The sequence below is a fragment of the Ornithorhynchus anatinus genome, chromosome X5 (genome assembly GCF_004115215.2).
Source record: "Ornithorhynchus anatinus isolate Pmale09 chromosome X5, mOrnAna1.pri.v4, whole genome shotgun sequence".
NCBI classification, from domain to species: domain Eukaryota; kingdom Metazoa; phylum Chordata; class Mammalia; order Monotremata; family Ornithorhynchidae; genus Ornithorhynchus; species Ornithorhynchus anatinus.
In genome coordinates, this window is record NC_041753.1 from 2,180,753 (window position 1) to 2,196,814 (window position 16,062).

Sequence of the window (16,062 nt, forward strand, 5' to 3'; positions counted from 1 at the left end):
CCGGGCCCGGCCCGCCCCCATCCAGCTGTCCCCCGGTGTGTGTGTAGGTGGGGGACGGTGTCGGGCCCCACAGAGCCGGCTGAGAAGCCCGGGGGGGTCAGGGGTGCCGGGGCCGGGGAGAGAGCGGGGGGCGAGGCCCGAGCAGAGAGGCCCAGCCGGAGGAGGCAGGCAGGGGCACCCTAGGTGGGGGTGGGAGTGGGGGAGGGAGGGGGCGCGCACGGGCAGCGGCAGGACCGGAACCCGGCCCCGGCCCAGCCCGGACCCCTCCCCCGTTGGCGCCCAGAATCCAGGCCGCCCCCCGGCCCGGAGGGGAGCCGGGGGTCGGGACTCACCCGTGTCCCGGCGCCCTCGCTGGAGGCTCCCGCCGGGGCTCCATCTCTGGCCGGAGGGGCGGGCGGGCGGACAGGCGGCCGGCCGGAGGGGCGGGCGGACAGGTGGCCAGAAGCGGCGGGGCTGGAGGGGCGGCGGGGGGGTGGTGGCCCGGTTCCGGGCCGGCTTCGTCCGGCGGGCCGGGCGACTGTGGACCGGAGCTGGAGCCGGAGCGGGGGAAGCGCGATTCTCCCAAACAGGTTCTGCCACCTCTCCCCACCTGCGCCGAGACTTCGCCCAAAGAACCAGAACGCGCCAGGTGGGGAGGGCACCCGGGGCCCTTCCCCGCCCTGGGGGGGGAGGAGGAGGAAGAAGGAGGAGAAGGAGGTCCTCAGCCAGAAGGTCCCCGGCTGCGCCAAGGCGGAGGGCAGACCGGGCTTCAGTTTTGGGGGTGCGCCCCCCTGCTCCCCAGGACCTTCCGCCCAGGGAGGGAGGGAGAGGCAGGAGGTTGTGGCTGAGGCCGTTGGGACCTTGGGTTTTGGCAGGGGGTTCTCCACCCGCTCCACCCCCACTCCCACCCACCATTCCCCAGGAGCTGCAGCGGGAGGGAGCGAGGTGAGATTTTTCAGACAGTCGAGACGGCAATTTTTTTTTTCTTGTGAAGGGAGTGGGCAACGGGTGTGTACACGCGTCTGTGTAAAGAGGACATGAGAGCACAGGAAAACCTCATTTATTGCCCGAACAAGACGCCGAGAGGCCTCTGCGTCAGCTTACAGGCTCCAACGGCTCCCTTCGGCTCCGGGACTGGCCCGCGGGCCCCTCCCCACCACTGATGAAACCTGCAGCAACCCGGCCCTAGGAGGGATGCGGGGGGCCGGGGCCCAAGCCCACCACCCCAAGGAGTCTCCAACAGTCCCGAGACCCCACTGGGGAAAGGGCGAGCCGGATTCATACACCCCTGGGGAGGGTCCCCCTGGCGGGGAGGAGGGGCTGGGCCCGGGGGGAGGCAGAAGCCCACACCCCTGCCGATGATTGTCCACAGCCCATGCCCCTGCCCACGATTGTCTGCTGGCACCACTCCTCGCTTCTTCTTCAGTCCTGGGGGAGGGTGGGTAGGGGTGTGTTTGTGAGGGGGGGTGGGGGGTGAAAATCAGTGCATGTTTCCAGAACTAAATTAAATAATTCACAAAGTCCGGGAAGGTGGGAAGGGGGCACACACGGGGGTTGGGGGTCACTTGGCAGCAGAGCGGGCCAGGGTGATCTGATTGCACTTCTCGAAGACGGCTTCGGCCGAGAGGCCGGGCAGCCCCCGAGCCAGCGGGCACTCGTCCACCAAGCTGTTCATGGGGGTTGGGGGCAATGGGGGGTCATCCTCGGGGGGCGCGAGGCGGGCGCGCAGGAGGGGCAGGACGGCCTTGCGTGAGGCCGTGGCGTTGGCCTGGGTGAAGGCGCTGAGGTCGGGGTGCGGACTCGGGACCGGGCTGAGGCCCAGGGCTGGACTCTGGGCCTGCTCCAGTGTCTCGCATACCTAGGGGGCACAGAATGGAGGGGCCCGTCAGGGGCCGGCGAGGGGACCAAGCGGGGAGAGACCAACTCTCTGCCCCCACTCTTTGCCTAATAAGGGACAGGGGACCTGGGGGAAAGGGCTGCATTTCTTCCTCCCTCTGTCCCTCCCCAGTACCCAGCAGAGAGTGTGAGTGAGAGAGAGAGAGAGAGAGAGAGAGAGAGAGAGAGAGAGTGTGTGTGTGTGTGTGTGTGTGTCCCATCTCCACCATCAGATAGGTAGCCCATCATGGGCAGGGCCCCGTCTCTTCCTCATTCTGGGGAGAGAGAGACAGAGTGTGGTGTCTCTTTCTCTCTCCTGTCTCCTCCATAAGATGGGCAGGGCCTATCTCCCCTCCTCCCTCCATCCCTCCTTCCTCTCCAAGCACCGTGTATGTGTACATGGTGGGGGGAAAGGGAGGCATTGGTGTGGAGGAAGGGGAGTGGACCCCGTCGGGGGAAGAAAGGAACTGACCGCGGCACGCAGCTCAGCATGGGGGCAGAAGACGACGATGTGCCGCGTGGGCCGGCCGGATGCGTCAAATGAGATGGTCATGGCCACCAGCCCGTCGTAGCCCCGCCCCTGGCAGAAGGCCGCCAGCTCTAGGGCCAGGTCCGCCCGCTGCAGGAATGCCTGGGGGTCGGGAGAGGGAAGCTGAGGGTGGGAGGGTTGTGGGGAGGGTTGTGGGGAGGGGGACCCAGAGGGCCCCACCCCCCACGACCCATCTCCTCCCCCTGCCCGGCCCGTTCGGGGCCCTACCTCCAGGGTGAGGTAGATAGCGCTGAGGGCCAGGGTCCCGCCCTCCCCCGAGATGACCTTCAGGTCCTTCCTCAGCATCTGCTCCGTGGTCAGGCCTGTGGGCGAAAAGGGACGGCAAGGGTCAGCTCCTTCACAGCCCCTGCTCCCCACGGGCCTCGCCCTCTTGGGGGAGGGAGGGCATAGGCTCCCCCTTTTACAGCTGGGGAAACTGAGGCCAGAGAAACTCGCCCGAGGTCACCCGCCGCCGAAAATTTCCACTTCATCATCTAGGGACGACTCGTCCCACAGGCAGGCCTGAGCTTCGTTCCTTCATCCCCGTCCTCCGCTCCCCCCTCGGTAAACGATCTGCGTCCGTCGCCAGCCTCCCGACAAGATTTGGAAGCTCCTTACAGGCAGGGAACTCATCTCCAATTTCTGTTGCGTTTTCTCAGGTGTCCAGTAAGGCCCTTACAGGCTCAAATCACCACCTGGTCGCCGCCTTACTTCTCACCTGCTATGCCTGATTTCTTTCCACCCACCCAATGGGGGGAGAGGGTCCCACCCTCAGCCCCCACTCCGTCTCCCGCAGCCGACAGAGGACGGGAAGGGCCTCACCCGAGACGTCGAACTTGGCCTCCTGCAGGACCTGGAAGATGCGGCTGTGGGGGGCCAGCTCGGGGAAGCGGGACTCCAGCTCCTCCACGCAGCGGGCGTCCCTGGGGGTCACCTTCCCGGCCGCGGGGGACAGGTCGACACAGTCCAGCACGATGGTCCCTGGACAGCCGGGAGGGCCGCTGATGAGGGTCGTCCTCCCCGTCAGGGGCATGGGGATGGACAGGATGACCCTGGTGGGGCGGAATTTGCCCTACCCCAGAGCCTGAGACTTTCTGGGTGGGATGACACCGGCGCGGGGACAGGAGGGCCCGAGGCAGGGAGAGGGACAGGATGACCTCCCCACCGCCCCCCTGCAGCCCCCGGACACTGACCGTGCAGGAGCGCCGCCAGCTGTGGGTCCAGGATGTGGGGCGCCTCCTGCAGGATCCGCTCGGCCACCAGCGTGGTGCACGACCCCACGGGCTCGGCCTTGACCCGGCAGGGGGCCGCCCACTGTTTCTCCAGGGGCCGGTGGTCCAGGACCTCCGTTACCACCTCCTCCAGGGCCGCGTCGCTGCTGCGGGGAGGGGACGGGACAGAGAAGCGGTGAGGGGAGCCTTGCCTCCCCCTATCGAGACCCTGAGTACACCACCCTGCCCTTCCCCCTCATCTTGCTCACACCTTGGGGCCTCAGCTGTCAAACACCCAGGATAGTGTCCACAGGTCAGTGTCAGGAAGAAGGGCGGACGAGGGTCGCGGGAGAGAAATAAGCCTGGGGGTGGGGGGCACGTACTGGAACCCGGCAGCAAGGGAGAAACCTAGGGTCCCTGGGAATTCGGTTCATCCCTGTCGCCCTGGATTCCCTACTCACAGCCAGCATCTCTCTCCCCGCCCCAGCTCCCAGCTGGCTCCAGCTCGGACCTCTGAGGGAACCCCTCCGGCTGAATGGTGATCCTGGGGGGGTCTTCCAGGCTCGGTTAATAGCCCCCCTCCTCGCTCCTCTCAGCCCGGCTTCGCCCCGACCCGAGGGATCAGGACCGGGTCCAATTCCCACCTGGGTGTTTGGTCCCAGCGCTCTGTACAGAAATACGATGCCCCCCACCCCCCTCCTGGCAGCGGGAGGCGTGCCTGGGCAGGACGTGGTGGTCGACGAGGGTGAGGGAGAGCCGTCCGGCCCGGTGGAGGGCGTGCAGGTCTACCTCGTCCCGGAAGATGAGGGCGGCCTCGGGGAGGTGCAGCCGACGGAGCAGGGCCACGCTGTCGCCCCGCAGGGGAAGCTCACCCCGTGCCACGTTCAGCAGGGGCACGGCAGAGGGCTGGGCCGATGTCTGCCGGGGAGGGAGTGGGGGGGTGGGGGGATGCTGGGGCGGCACCGCGACCACCCTGTCCGCCCCATAGCCCGGACACCCCTCCCCACCCCCCGATTCACCCTCAACCCCAGTGTCTGTCCTAGGCGGGGAGCACTGTCTACCAACTCTATTGTACATTTTACTCTTTCAAGCGCTTAGTACACTGCTCTGCCCACAGTAAGCACTCAATAAATACCACAGATGATGGGAGCTTCCAGAGGGTGGGTGACTCTTCTCCAACCCAGGCCCCCAAGCCCCTCGGCCGGCCCTCACCCGTGACAGGAAGAAGGCCAGGGCCAAGGCAGACACCATGGAGTCCAGGTCACAGGCTTCATTTCCCAACACCACGTGCACCTCACCGACGCTCTGCTCCTGTCAGGGTGTGGAGGGGTGGGGGGCGGACAGGCAGAAAGAAGCTGGGGGTGGGGGGTCCCATCCAGTGGAGTCTCGGGGGCCCGGGGGGAAGGGGAGGACAGGAGAGGGCGGGACCGATCATTCCACCTGTTCCCCAGTGCTGTGTGATTTTGGGCAAGTCGCTTGACTTCTCTGGGCTTCAGCCCCACCCTCCTGAAGGGCAACAAGGAGGATCATGGATGTTGCTTGTTTTAAAGGGGGAGGGGGGAAGAGCCCATGGTAGGTTGGCTCAGAAGAGCTGCCGCGACACAGAGATGCAACCTGGGGCCACCTCGAGAGCCTGTCCCCACTGGGGACCCAGGCCCCCACCAGCCCCACAAAAAACAGGATGGGGCAGGGAAGGTGAGGAAGGGGTGCTGAGTCTCAGGGACCCCTCCTCCTGACCACCGACTCCTTCCGGAGAAGGGGGGCTGGAGCGAGGGGAGGGGAAGGGAAGAAGCAGCTGGGAAAGACACTGTGCTATATACAAGAGACAGAAAGAGTTTAAAAGCCCTCATAAATCTGAGCTTCTGCTGGGGGAGGGGAAGGGACAGTCAGCTGTCATAATGACTTCTGTCTCAAATTGCCTGAGACCAAAGGTGTCAGAAAACAGCACCCACCTCATGGCTCTCTCTCACACACATGCGCACACACACACACACACACACACACACACACACGGCGCCCCCCGGCCCCCACCTTCTCAAATTCCAAAGAGATGGGTGGGGGGTCCCGGCGGCAGAGCGTTCCCCGGGTGGGTCCAATCCCAGGGTTCTTCCCGGAGGCAGGGGCGGCTAGAAAGAGGGGCTCGTGGCCCAGGGGGAGGGGAGACAGGTGTCCAGGGCCGCCACCGCCTTCAGCTCCGCTCCGGCCCACGCCAGGCAACGCCACCGTTTCCCAGCGACGGCTGAGCCGTGCCCGCTGGCCAGCGAGGGGGTCCCCGCGGATTCTCCCCCGCATCACCCCCCGCCCCCACACCTGAAGAAACAGAGGCAGATGGCCAGAGTGGGCTGGGGCCCAAGTGTTTCCCGAGGCCTCTGTGCCCAGATATCAGTACCGCCTCACCGGCCCGGGTCGGAGGAGTGGGGGCCGGTCAGCCCGTAGCCCCAAGGCCAACCAGGCCGGGGTCCTGCTTCCAGAACGGGGTCACCCATCGGCTGGAATGTCCCCAAAGACCGGCCACACGTCAGATTAGGGCCACTGTGGGCCAATACGGCCCTCGGACGGCCAGCCAATCGTATTTATTGAGCGCTTACGTGTGCAGAGCACTGTAGTAAGTGCTTAAGAGAATACGATAAACAGATAAATTCCCTGCCCACCATGAGGTTACAGTCCAGAGGGGAGGGCCCACGAAGAAAGTAGAGCCTCAGGGTGGGGGGGAGCGGGGGATGGGGGCTAGCAGAGACGAGCAGGAGGGAGCCGAGCCCGGTGGCCAGGACTGGCCCATCAGCTCGGTGGAGAAAGCCCGGCTCCCTCGGGCACTGGCCACCACTCCCCGGTCTCTCACTGCAGGGAGGCCTGGACCCACCCGGCCCGACCCTTGCCCCAGAGCTTCTCTCCCGCCTGGACACACCCCCTCCTCATGGGACACGCACACTCAGACACACACGTACACATATACACACACGCGCGCTCACACAGTGTCACTGGACCTGGAGCAGAGTCGCAGGCGGGAGCGGTTCTCTCGGGCCAAAGAAAAACGGCTTGTTTCAACTGTGCGTTTCTCTTTCTAGGCAGCACAGGGGGGATTCGGGGCTGCGGGCGTGGGTGCCGTCACTCACACACACACACACACACACACACACACACCGCAGGCAGAGAGATCCAGGCGTGGGTGCAGACAGACATACACACACACACACACATACACACAACCGGGCGGAGAGAAGGGAGCAGTCTGCTAATGGCTGAGGTCGGCTTAGAAGGAGGTCGCCTCGCTGAAATGTTGTTTTAAATGATTGAGGCCGGGCCCTGCTCCTTCCCCCGCCCCCAAGATTGTGTCAGGGGCCTGGGACCCCCTCCCCTGCCCTGCCCTCCCCCGAGCCTTCAGAACCACTGCCCCCACCCCCTCTCCTCCAGGATCCCTCTTCACTGGGCTCAGAGACCACCGGGAGCCCCAGGCTTTATTTAGAACGGCCCCAACCGCTCCCCCGGCGGCCAGGCCCTGGACACGGACCGAATGCCCCCCACTCACCTCTCCCGGCCCCCTCCGCCGATCCCCACCCGCTCCCGCCACCTGTCAACCCCAAAGCCCCGGAGACGGCTCCCACAGCCTCTCCCAATGGCCTCTGAGAAGCCCCCCTTCATTGTTCTGAATCCCCTCCCATCCCCACCGCCCCCTCCCAGCCCCGCATACCCCCACCACCTCCTCCCACCCCCCCAGATCTCCGCAGACTGTTCTCTCTTTACTCCCCGCGGCCCGGTCCCAGCCCCGGCCCCCGACCCCTGACCCCGGTACCTGCAGGACGGGCCGGCAGCCCCACAAGAAAGCCTCCATGGCGGAGGCCGGGCGCTGCGCAGCCTCTTCTCCGCGGGTGGAGGCGGGAGGCGGGACTCGGGCCTCGAACCCGCCACACCTGGCCCCGGGCCCGGGGGTGGGGTGGGGGGGCGGGGCCACGTGGCCGCCCCGCAGGCCCACGGCCCCGCCCCCAATTCCTACAAGGGGGCGGGGACGCCTTACCGCCACGCACCGGAGGGGGGCGGGCCCCGCCCGCTGGGGCTAAAGAGCGGGAGGGGGGAGTGACGTCATCCGCACGCACGAGGCCCCAGCTCCAGCCCCCCCCCTCACGCAAGCTACGTCCGCTCTGAGGGCGGGTAACGGCCCCGCCCACCCCGCCCGTTTCCGGAAGCCGAACCTCCCCCAGCCGCAAGGCGTCCTGGGAATTGTAGTCCATGACGGGCGGGGAGGGAAGATGGGGGAGTGGAACGGGGCGAGAGACGTTTCCCTGGGCCCGAGGCGGGAGAGGTCGGTCTCCACACTTTAGGGGACACGCGCTGGCCCTGAGGTTTAACCATCGGCCCTCCATCCATCCGAGTCTCCTCTCAATCCGTGCCTGTAAGGTCAACCGGTTCACTTTAGGCGAGGTCTCCCCTGCTTCCCAGCCATTTCCCATCTCTCGGTGCCCTTCTTGTTCCTCTGGGCCGCGGCTTTTAAACGCTGTTGAGAGCCCTCCTTCCCCAGGACGCTTTCCCAAATCAGTCCCTTCTGACTTGGAGCACCGTGATCCTGCCGGCCCCCCTCCACCCTAATTCGTCCATAGGGGTCTGTGTGAATCCCGTCGCGGATGTGTCCTGTGCCCCCTCGGGAGCTAGCAGAGGCCGGAGGCCAGTCTGGTCCCCTTCCTTGTCCCTTCCATCGCTGGCCATCCCGCCCCCGGCCCGTCACCGTCGCGGCCTGCCCTGTCGCGCTCCCCCCACCTACTTCCCCGCCCCTTTAAGATGGGGGTGGGCGTCCCAACAGCCTCCGGAACCAGGCTGTCCACCCCCCAACTGCCTCTGCAGCCGGTCCCCGGGCTGCCCGACCCCTCGGGCTGACCCCCCCCAACCCCAGCGTGTGTATGTATGTGTCTGTGGGGGGGTGGTCTTTGAGCTAAACTGCGGCACGGGGCCTTTGCCCACCGATTCTGGCCGGATTCGTTTGTCCATCTGCTCTCTTTCGCCCCGGAATTTGGAGGGGGGGGGCGGGGTGGTGAAAGGGCACCGGGATAGAAAGGGCAGGAGTCGGGGGTCCCGGGACGGGCTCGGGGCTGCCAGGAATCGGGCGGGGAGGAGAAGGAGGGAGAAAGGAGGAGGCGGTGGCAGAGGGCGGGGAGACGCTGTTGTTTTTTCGACTCCTTCCTCCCCTCGCTCCTCCCTCCTTCCCTCCTTCCCTCCCTCCCTCCCTCCCTCCCTCCCCGGCCGGACCCCCGGCCGGACCCCCGGCCGCACCCCCGCCCGCCCGGACCGGGGAGGAGAGTCGACCCCGGGGAGCGGGGCGGCGGCGGAAAGAAGGGGGGGACCCGCCCCCCCAACTTCTCCTCGGACGGGCCCGCGCCCGGTCCCGTGGGGCCCGGGGACCCGGAGCGGAGCCCCCCGGCGCCTCCCACCCCGGCCGTGCGGCCCGGACAGGCGGAGGGGAGGGGGCGGCAACGGGCACGCCCCCCACCCCGGGCCTCCCGGCCCACCCCCGGACCCCCGGCCCAGCCGGCCCACCCGCTCCAGGTAAAACTTTTGATGGCTTCATCCGCCCCGGGGTCCGCATGGCTCCGGGGTTGGGGGGTGGGGGGCGTGGGGTCTCCGTCTCTTCCCTCTCCCCCACCCCGGGGGAGGGTCCCTGCCCTCCGGGGGGCGTCTCACCCCCTCGATTCTCTCCCCAGCCGATGAGATTCCTTAGCACATGGGCCTCCGGGGCGCTGAGGGTTTGGGATGGGCCAGGGAGACGTGGGAATTTTGTGGGGGCGTTCACCACGGGGTAGGGGGCTTCCACTTGAGCCCTCGCAGGAGGCAGAAGCCCCTCCGAGGTCCGGCCCCCACCACCCCGACTCCCCGCCCGAGACTATTCGCCCAGCACGGCAAGGGGGAGACGGGCGGAGACAGTGCTCGGTACACTGCGTTGCGCCCAATAAATAGTCTTGATCGATCGATAAGGGGGAGACGGGGCAGGGGGTTTTCGGGGGAGAGAACAGGGGCTGGGCTTGGATTCCTGAAGTCCTCATTTGGGGAGGGAAGGAGGGGAAAGGTCGCGTTGAGGTTTGGGGGGTCGGTAAGTGGGAAATGCTAGGGAGGGGGGCTGGGTTACTCTCCACGGTCCCCTCACTCGAAGAACCTCCTCCTACCCCCCAGGACCCACCCTCTAACGCTGCAGGATGCAGAGACCCTCTCTGAGGTTCCCTCGCCCCCTCCCTCCCAATCCCTTGCCCCCAGCTCCTCTGGTCACCCCGCAGCCAGCAGCCCTGAATTCTCCTGGCCAATCACCCTGACCGTTCTCAGCCGATCGATCGATCCTCTGTGCCTCCAGTGAACACTCACCCCCTCTCCTTCGTGAGACTCTTGGTGAGTTTTTTTGGGGGGGGTGGTTGGCAGGAGCAGCCTGGGTAGCTGAGAGTTTGAGGGAACCCTCAGTATTCCCCATTCACTGCCCCCTCGCCTGGTTTTTGTGAGTCGAAAGATGGGGTGTGGGGAGGGGGTGCATCCTCATTGTGGCGGCTCCCTTTCGCCATTCTGGTCCCCCAGAATGTGGGGGCGGGTGGAGGTGGAGGCTTCGGGCCAGGGAGTGGAGAGGTCTCTAAGAAGCAATGTTGGCCTAATGGATAGAGCAGCACCGGCCTGGGGGTCAGAAGGGCCTGGGTTCTAATCCTGGCTCTGTCACTCGTCTGCCTTGTGGCCTTGGGCAAGTCACTTATTTGGGACTCAGTTCCCTCATCTGTAAAATGGGGATCAAGACTGCGAGTCTTATGTGGTACAGGGACCGTGTTCAACAGAACAGTGCCTGGCATGTAGTAAGCGCTTAACAAATACCACAGTTAGTCTTATTATTATTGTCCCCATTGCGAGGGGGCCAGGAGGCTGGAGGAGGGCCCGGCGTACTAGGGAGGGAAGGAGAGGGGGATCGTGATGAACGGCACCTCTCCTGCTCCCATGCTTTCCCCGCACCCGACTTCACGGAAGTCCCTCCTGTCTAACCTCACTCCCTCCTGCTGCAGGGAGGCAGAAGGAAGGGCCTTTCAACTCAGGGAGGGGCAGAGAGAGCGTTGGTGCTGACTCAGCCATCCCTCAAGGCACCTACCCCCGCCCCCAGCACCTTATGCCTATTAACCCTTTCATCTATGTGTAGTGTGGGGACGGTGGGAAGCCAGATGTAGTTTGTGGGTTCAGGGGAGGAGCTGGGAGGGAAACAAGAGATGAGTTGGTTTCCTCGCCTCTCTGCCGCTGACTTTCCCCATTTCTCTCCATCTCCTCTCCCCCGCTCCCCACCCCGGTGTCTCCCTCCGACTCTGTGCTCTGTGTCTGTCTCTCCCTGTCTCTGCCCCAGGGGAGCTGAAAGGCGGCTCTGGCTGGCCTGGCCTGTCCCCGGCTCCACCCGGCCTCGGCCAGATAGGAGGAGCACGGGGTGGGGAGGGATAAGCGGAGTCGCGCGCGAGGAAGACTACACGCCAGCCCGGACTGGAACGACTGCTCCTGCCCTCCCCGGCGCCCGATCCACACCCATCCGCCCTCCTCCCCCTAGTCTCCATGGTAGCCCCTGGCCACCCTCCCCGCCGATAGTCGAGGTCCCCCATCCCACCCCAACCATGGAGTCTCCCGGCCAGCCCTCTGCCGGAACCCTGGAGAGGGACCCTCCCGAAAACCACCAGGTCCCGACGGTCTCGGATGCCGGGGACCGGACCCCTGAAGGCCCGTCCCCTGCCACGACCCCACCCCCGACCCAGGACCAGGAGAACCGGGAGTCTCCACCGCCCGAGGCCAGCCCCGGCCGGTCAACGCCGCCGGCCGCCAGGGCCCTGGCCTCCCCGGCCCCCCGGCCCGAGGCCGACTTCTACTGCGTGAAATGGATTTCGTGGAAGGGGGAACAGACCCCCATCATCACCCAGAACGCCAACGGGCCTTGCCCGCTCCTCGCCATCATGAACGTGCTCTTCCTGCAGTGGAAGGTGGGCCCACTTGGGCAGTAAACAGCCCTGGAAACAGTTGGGGAGAGGGACGCTCATGGCTCACGGTCCCAGAATTTCCTAGCTGTTTGACTCTGAGGCCGAAGGAGGGATGAGATGACCTCAGAATCTCCTTATCTCCTCTTTCCCCCACCTCCTTACCCTCAGTTCGGGGTAAGGGAGATATCTCCCCCATGCTGAGGGTTCTCCAAAGAAGCAGCGCGGCCTAGCGCATAGAGCAGGGGCCTGGGAGTCAGAAGGACCCGGGGTCTAATGTGCTGCTCGTTTGCTGTGTGACTTTTGGGCAAGTTACTTCACTGCTCTGTCCCTCAGTTACCTCAGCTGCAAAATGGGGATAGAGACTGTGAGCCCCACATGTGACATGGACTGTGTCCAGCCTGATTAACTTGGTTTTTACCCCACCATTTAGTACAGTGCCTGGCACATAGTAAGAGCTTAACGAATATCATAAGGAAAAAAAGTGGGGATGCGGATTGTCCCAATCTGATGTCTAAATCTCCCCCCTCTCCCCGTCCCCAGGTGAAGCTGACCCCCCAGAAGGAAGTGGTCACATCCGATGAGCTCATGGCCCACCTCGGTGAGTAGGGACAGGAGGGCAGAGGACCGGGAATAGGGTCGGGGGGGTGAGGGGAGAAAGAGAGATTTAGTAAAGCCTTGCAGAGAGCCAAAGGCCCAGGCCTGTAGAACAGAAACAGAGATGGGAGGTTCTGCTCTGTGGCCTTTGGGCTGGGAAGCGAGGGTCGGGCGGAGGATCTGGGGGAGAGGCGAAGAGGGGGCTTACGGCAGCTCGGCTCCCCAGGAGACTGCCTGCTGTCCATCAAACCACAGGAGAAGGCGGAGGCGCTGCAGCTCAACTTCCAGCAGGTGAGGGGATGGGATGAGGGCGAGGGAGGGAACCCCAGGGCTCTGCCGTCCCCCCCGGTCCTCCAACCCTCCTGTCCCATCCCCAGAACGTGGCCGACGCGGTGACGGTGCTGCCCAAACTGTCCACGGGGCTGGATGTCAACGTACGCTTCACGGGCGTCACCGACTTTGAGTACACGCCCGAATGCAGCGTCTTCGACCTCCTCGGCATCCCCCTCTATCATGGCTGGCTGGTCGACCCGCAGGTGAGCGAGCAGGCGTGGGGGTGGCGTAGGGGTGGCCGAGGGATGAATGGCAGGGGCTAGAGGCCCTGGGAGGAGAGGGCCCTGGGGCAGGGTCCAGGCCTGGGAGTCAGAAGGTCCTGGGTTCTAATCCTGGCTCTGCCACTTGTCTGCTGTGGGACCTGGGCCAGTCACTTCACTCCTCTGGGCCTCAGATACCTCTTCTATAAAATGGGGATTAAGACTGAGAGCCCCATGTGGGACATGGGTTGTGTCTAACCTGATTAGATTGTATCCACCCTGGCGCTTAGAACAGCGCCTGGCATATAATAAATGCTTAACAAATGCCCTACGGTGGGGATCCAGGGCCTTGCAGGTCATGGTACGTTCTGCCCCCTCCCTTCAGAGCCCTGAGGTGGCAAGTGCTGTTGGCAAGCTGAGCTACAACCAGCTGGTCGAGAAGATCATTGCCTGCAAACACTCGAGCGACTCGGCGCTGGTAACTGAAGGTAGAGCCTCCCTCTGGCCTTTGCGTGGCGGAGGGAGTCCACGGATCCCTAGCCTTGTGGGTGGCAGAGGGAGGTCTCGGATCCCTGTCATTGTGGATGGCAGAGGGAGGCCCCGGATCTCTGGCTCTGTGGGTGGCGGAAGGAGACCCCCGGTTGGTAGCGTCCCCAGTCACTTGGCCCCGTTGCTCAGGGCTGGTGGCAGAGCAGTTCCTGGAGGGGGCGGCGACCCAGCTGACCTACCACGGGCTATGCGAGCTCAACGCCGTCGTCCGCGAGGGGGAACTCAGCGTATTCTTCCGGAACAACCACTTTAGCACCATGGTCAAGGACAAGGTGAGTTGGGCGTGGGCCCCCGGGTTCTAGCCGGGGCAGCTGTGCGGTTGTCGGCGCCGACCCTGATCGCCGAGCGGGTCCGACTCCACACACAGGTTGAGGGCAGATGTGGAGATTGTAGTTCGGCTTCCCGCTCATGGAGTCCAGTTCCCTGTGGCACACACACTCATACATGTCCCCGGGCACACACACACACACGCGCACACATATACACATAGAACTGTGGACCCACAGTGGTATTTATTGAGCACTTGTTGTAAGCCCGAGTATTGTACTAGTGCTTTGGGAGAGAACAATACCCGCAGACCTGCCCTTATGGACAGACACGGACACAAACCCCCATGCACACGGCTCCACGGTTGTCCCCCGGCCCCCCCTCCTCCCGTCTCCACCCTCCCCTCCCGCCCCCCCACCACAGGGCCACCTGTACCTGCTGGTGACAGACCCAGGCTTCCCTGCGGGAGGAGCAGGTGGTGTGGAGAGTCTGCACAGCGTCGATGGCGACGGCTGTTTCTGCGATGCCCACTTCCACCTGAGCCCGGCCCCGGGGGCCGCGGGGCCGCTGCCCACCCAGGACCAGCAACGCCAAGTGGACCAGGTCAGCGTGGGGGCGGCGGGGAGACGTTCTGACCGAGGGGATGGCCGCCCTCCCCACCTCGGGTCCCTCTCCCTAAAGCCGCCACCCTGACCCGGTGTTATCCCCCTCCCCACAGGACTACATGATCGCACTTTCCCTGCAGCAGCAGCAGCAACCGGCCATGGCGGGGGGCACCTCGGCCCTCAGCGACCTGGAGCTGGCTCGGCAGCTGCAGCAGGAAGAATACCAGCAGCAGCCGCCGGCTGGACCCCCTTCACCCCGTGCACCCCCTCCCCAGGTAACACGGCTCTTCCAATCGGTCAGTCGTATTTATTGAGCGCTTACTCCTCCAAAAAGCCTTCCCTGACTAAAGTCTCCTTTCTTTTTCTCCTACTCCTGTTTGTGTCGCCCAGACTTGTGCCATTTATTCATCCCCTCATCCCAGTCCCACAGGCTAATGTCCATATGTGTAATTATGTCTTAAAGTCTGTCTCCCCCTCTAGATTATAAGCGCCTTATGGGCAGGGAATGTGTCTGTTGTTATTTTGTGTTCTCCCACGTGCTTAGCACAGTGCTCTGCACACAGTAAGAGCTCAATAAATACAGTTGACTATGTGCAGAACACTGTACTAAGCGCTTGGGAGGAAACAATATGACATATTCCCTGCCCACAATGAATTTAGTCTTAGAGGACTGTAAATTACCTCAGAGTACTTCATTGGCATGATGTGTGCAAGTAATGGATAGAGCACGGGCCTGGGAGTCAGAAGGTCATGGGTTCTAATTCTGGATCTGCCCCATCAGCTTTGTGACCTTGGGGAAGTCACTTCTCTGTGCTTCAGTTACCCATCATATGTAAATGGGGAACGAGACTGGGAGCCCCATGTGGGACAGGGACTGTGTGCCAACTCAGTTTACTTGTTTCCAACCCAGTGCTTAGTACAGTGTCTGGCACCTAGTAAGCGCTTAACAAATGCCATCGTTATTATTATTATTACTACATACAAGGATGGCACGGCGCCTCCCCATCTCTTCCCCGCTTCAAAGCTTCCTCCAGGAGGCCTTCCCTGACTAAGTCCTTTTTTCCTTTTCTTTCCATCCCTTCTGCGTTGCCCGAACCAGCCCCACGACACTCATTCATTCATTCAATTGTATTTATGAGCGCTTACCGTGTGCAGAGCACTGTTCTAAGCGCTTGGAAAGTAAACAAGTCGGCAACAGATAGAGACAGTCCCTACCCAATCACGGCTCACACCATATCTCTAATTTTATCGATTTCTATTCACGTCCGTCCTCCCCTCTAGACTGTAAGCTGGTTGTGGACAGGGAATTCATTCAGTAGTATTGTTGAGTGCTTACTATGTGCAGAGCACTGTACTAAGCGCTTGGGATGGAATGAGTCTGTTATATTGTTATCGCATGCTCTCCCAAGCGCCCAGCCCGGTGCTCAGCACACAGAAAAGCGTTCAATAAATAGGATCGAGCCGACTGGTGACTGTCGTCCTGTGTTCTTCCAGGCCCGAGGGGCTGCGCCCAGACGGCAGGAACGCCAGGAACGCCGGCAGCGGCCCAAGCAGGAGTCGGACTGCACGCTCCTGTAGACGACCCCCCCAAACCTCCCCGTCCCACCCCCCGCCCCTCGGGACGCACAGGGTAACTTATTTCACGGGCTGGGGGGAGGGGGGATGGGGGTGTTTCCCGGGGCCCCCGCGGTTTCCGAGTTTCCTCAGGGTTTCCACTCTCCGGCCTTGGCGCGGCCCCCGCGGGGTTTGGAATAAAAGGGTCTTTCCCGAGTGGTGGCCCGCTCTGGGGGGGGGGGGGGGGGGGGGCTATCGACCGGTGGGCGGGGCCTTGGGCAAACGGACGAGGCCTGATGGGCGGGACCTTGGACCAATAGGCGCGGCGTAACGGTCGACGGGCGGGGCCGCGGGCCAATGGGCGGGGCCTATCTGTGAGTGGGCGGGGCTTGGCCTCAGGCCGGCTCC

The 16,062-nt window shown here is 63.9% G+C and overlaps 2 protein-coding genes across 6 annotated transcripts; one reads left to right on the forward strand and one right to left on the reverse strand.

Moving 5' to 3' along the window:
- Positions 1–1,022: 1,022 nt before the first annotated feature.
- Positions 1,023–7,645, reverse strand: PRUNE1 (prune exopolyphosphatase 1). Of its 2 annotated transcripts, XM_029056256.2 has the most exons (9): positions 7,385–7,645; positions 5,626–5,733; positions 4,807–4,905; positions 4,313–4,512; positions 3,577–3,761; positions 3,206–3,364; positions 2,612–2,706; positions 2,327–2,485; positions 1,023–1,837 (listed from the first exon to the last, which is right to left on the reverse strand). In XM_029056256.2, exons 1-9 carry the CDS (start codon positions 7,421–7,423, stop codon positions 1,541–1,543), a joined length of 1,341 nt encoding a protein of 446 aa, XP_028912089.1. In that variant the 5' UTR covers positions 7,424–7,645; the 3' UTR covers positions 1,023–1,540. The 2 variants fall into 2 exon arrangements, with proteins under 2 accessions (XP_028912089.1, XP_028912088.1); XM_029056255.2 differs by lacking the exon at positions 5,626–5,733 and having other exon boundaries at positions 7,385–7,490.
- A 173-nt stretch (positions 7,646–7,818) lies between these two features.
- MINDY1 (MINDY lysine 48 deubiquitinase 1) lies at positions 7,819–15,870 on the forward strand. Of its 4 annotated transcripts, none has more exons than XM_029055774.2 (11): positions 7,819–7,981; positions 9,829–9,957; positions 10,937–11,555; positions 12,093–12,150; positions 12,373–12,437; positions 12,524–12,682; positions 13,065–13,167; positions 13,358–13,500; positions 13,919–14,098; positions 14,214–14,375; positions 15,595–15,870. In XM_029055774.2, the coding sequence occupies exons 3-11, from the start codon at positions 11,196–11,198 to the stop codon at positions 15,676–15,678; spliced, it is 1,314 nt and encodes a 437-aa protein (XP_028911607.1). In that variant the 5' UTR covers positions 7,819–7,981; positions 9,829–9,957; positions 10,937–11,195; the 3' UTR covers positions 15,679–15,870. The 4 variants fall into 4 exon arrangements, with proteins under 4 accessions (XP_028911607.1, XP_028911608.1, XP_028911606.1 ...); XM_029055775.2 differs by having other exon boundaries at positions 9,849–9,957; XM_029055773.2 differs by lacking the exon at positions 7,819–7,981 and adding an exon at positions 9,082–9,126.
- The last annotated feature ends 192 nt before the right edge of the window (positions 15,871–16,062 follow it).

Excerpts from the sequence above, each read along its gene's own strand:
- PRUNE1 (XM_029056256.2), bottom strand. The coding sequence starts at position 7,423 with ATGGAGGCTTTCTTGTGGGGCTGCCGGCCCGTCCTGCAG. Across the intron at positions 3,762-4,312 it reads GACCACCACGTCCTGCCCAG|CAGCGACGCGGCCCTGGAGG; the intron begins GCACGCCTCCCG and ends CCCTCCCCGCAG. Across the intron at positions 3,365-3,576 it reads GCTGGCGGCGCTCCTGCACG|GGACCATCGTGCTGGACTGT; the intron begins GTCAGTGTCCGG and ends CCGGCTGTCCAG.
- MINDY1 (XM_029055774.2), top strand. The coding sequence starts at position 11,196 with ATGGAGTCTCCCGGCCAGCCCTCTGCCGGAACCCTGGAGAGGGACCCT. Across the intron at positions 12,683-13,064 it reads GCTGGCTGGTCGACCCGCAG|AGCCCTGAGGTGGCAAGTGC; the intron begins GTGAGCGAGCAG and ends CCCTCCCTTCAG. Across the intron at positions 13,168-13,357 it reads CTCGGCGCTGGTAACTGAAG|GGCTGGTGGCAGAGCAGTTC; the intron begins GTAGAGCCTCCC and ends CCCGTTGCTCAG.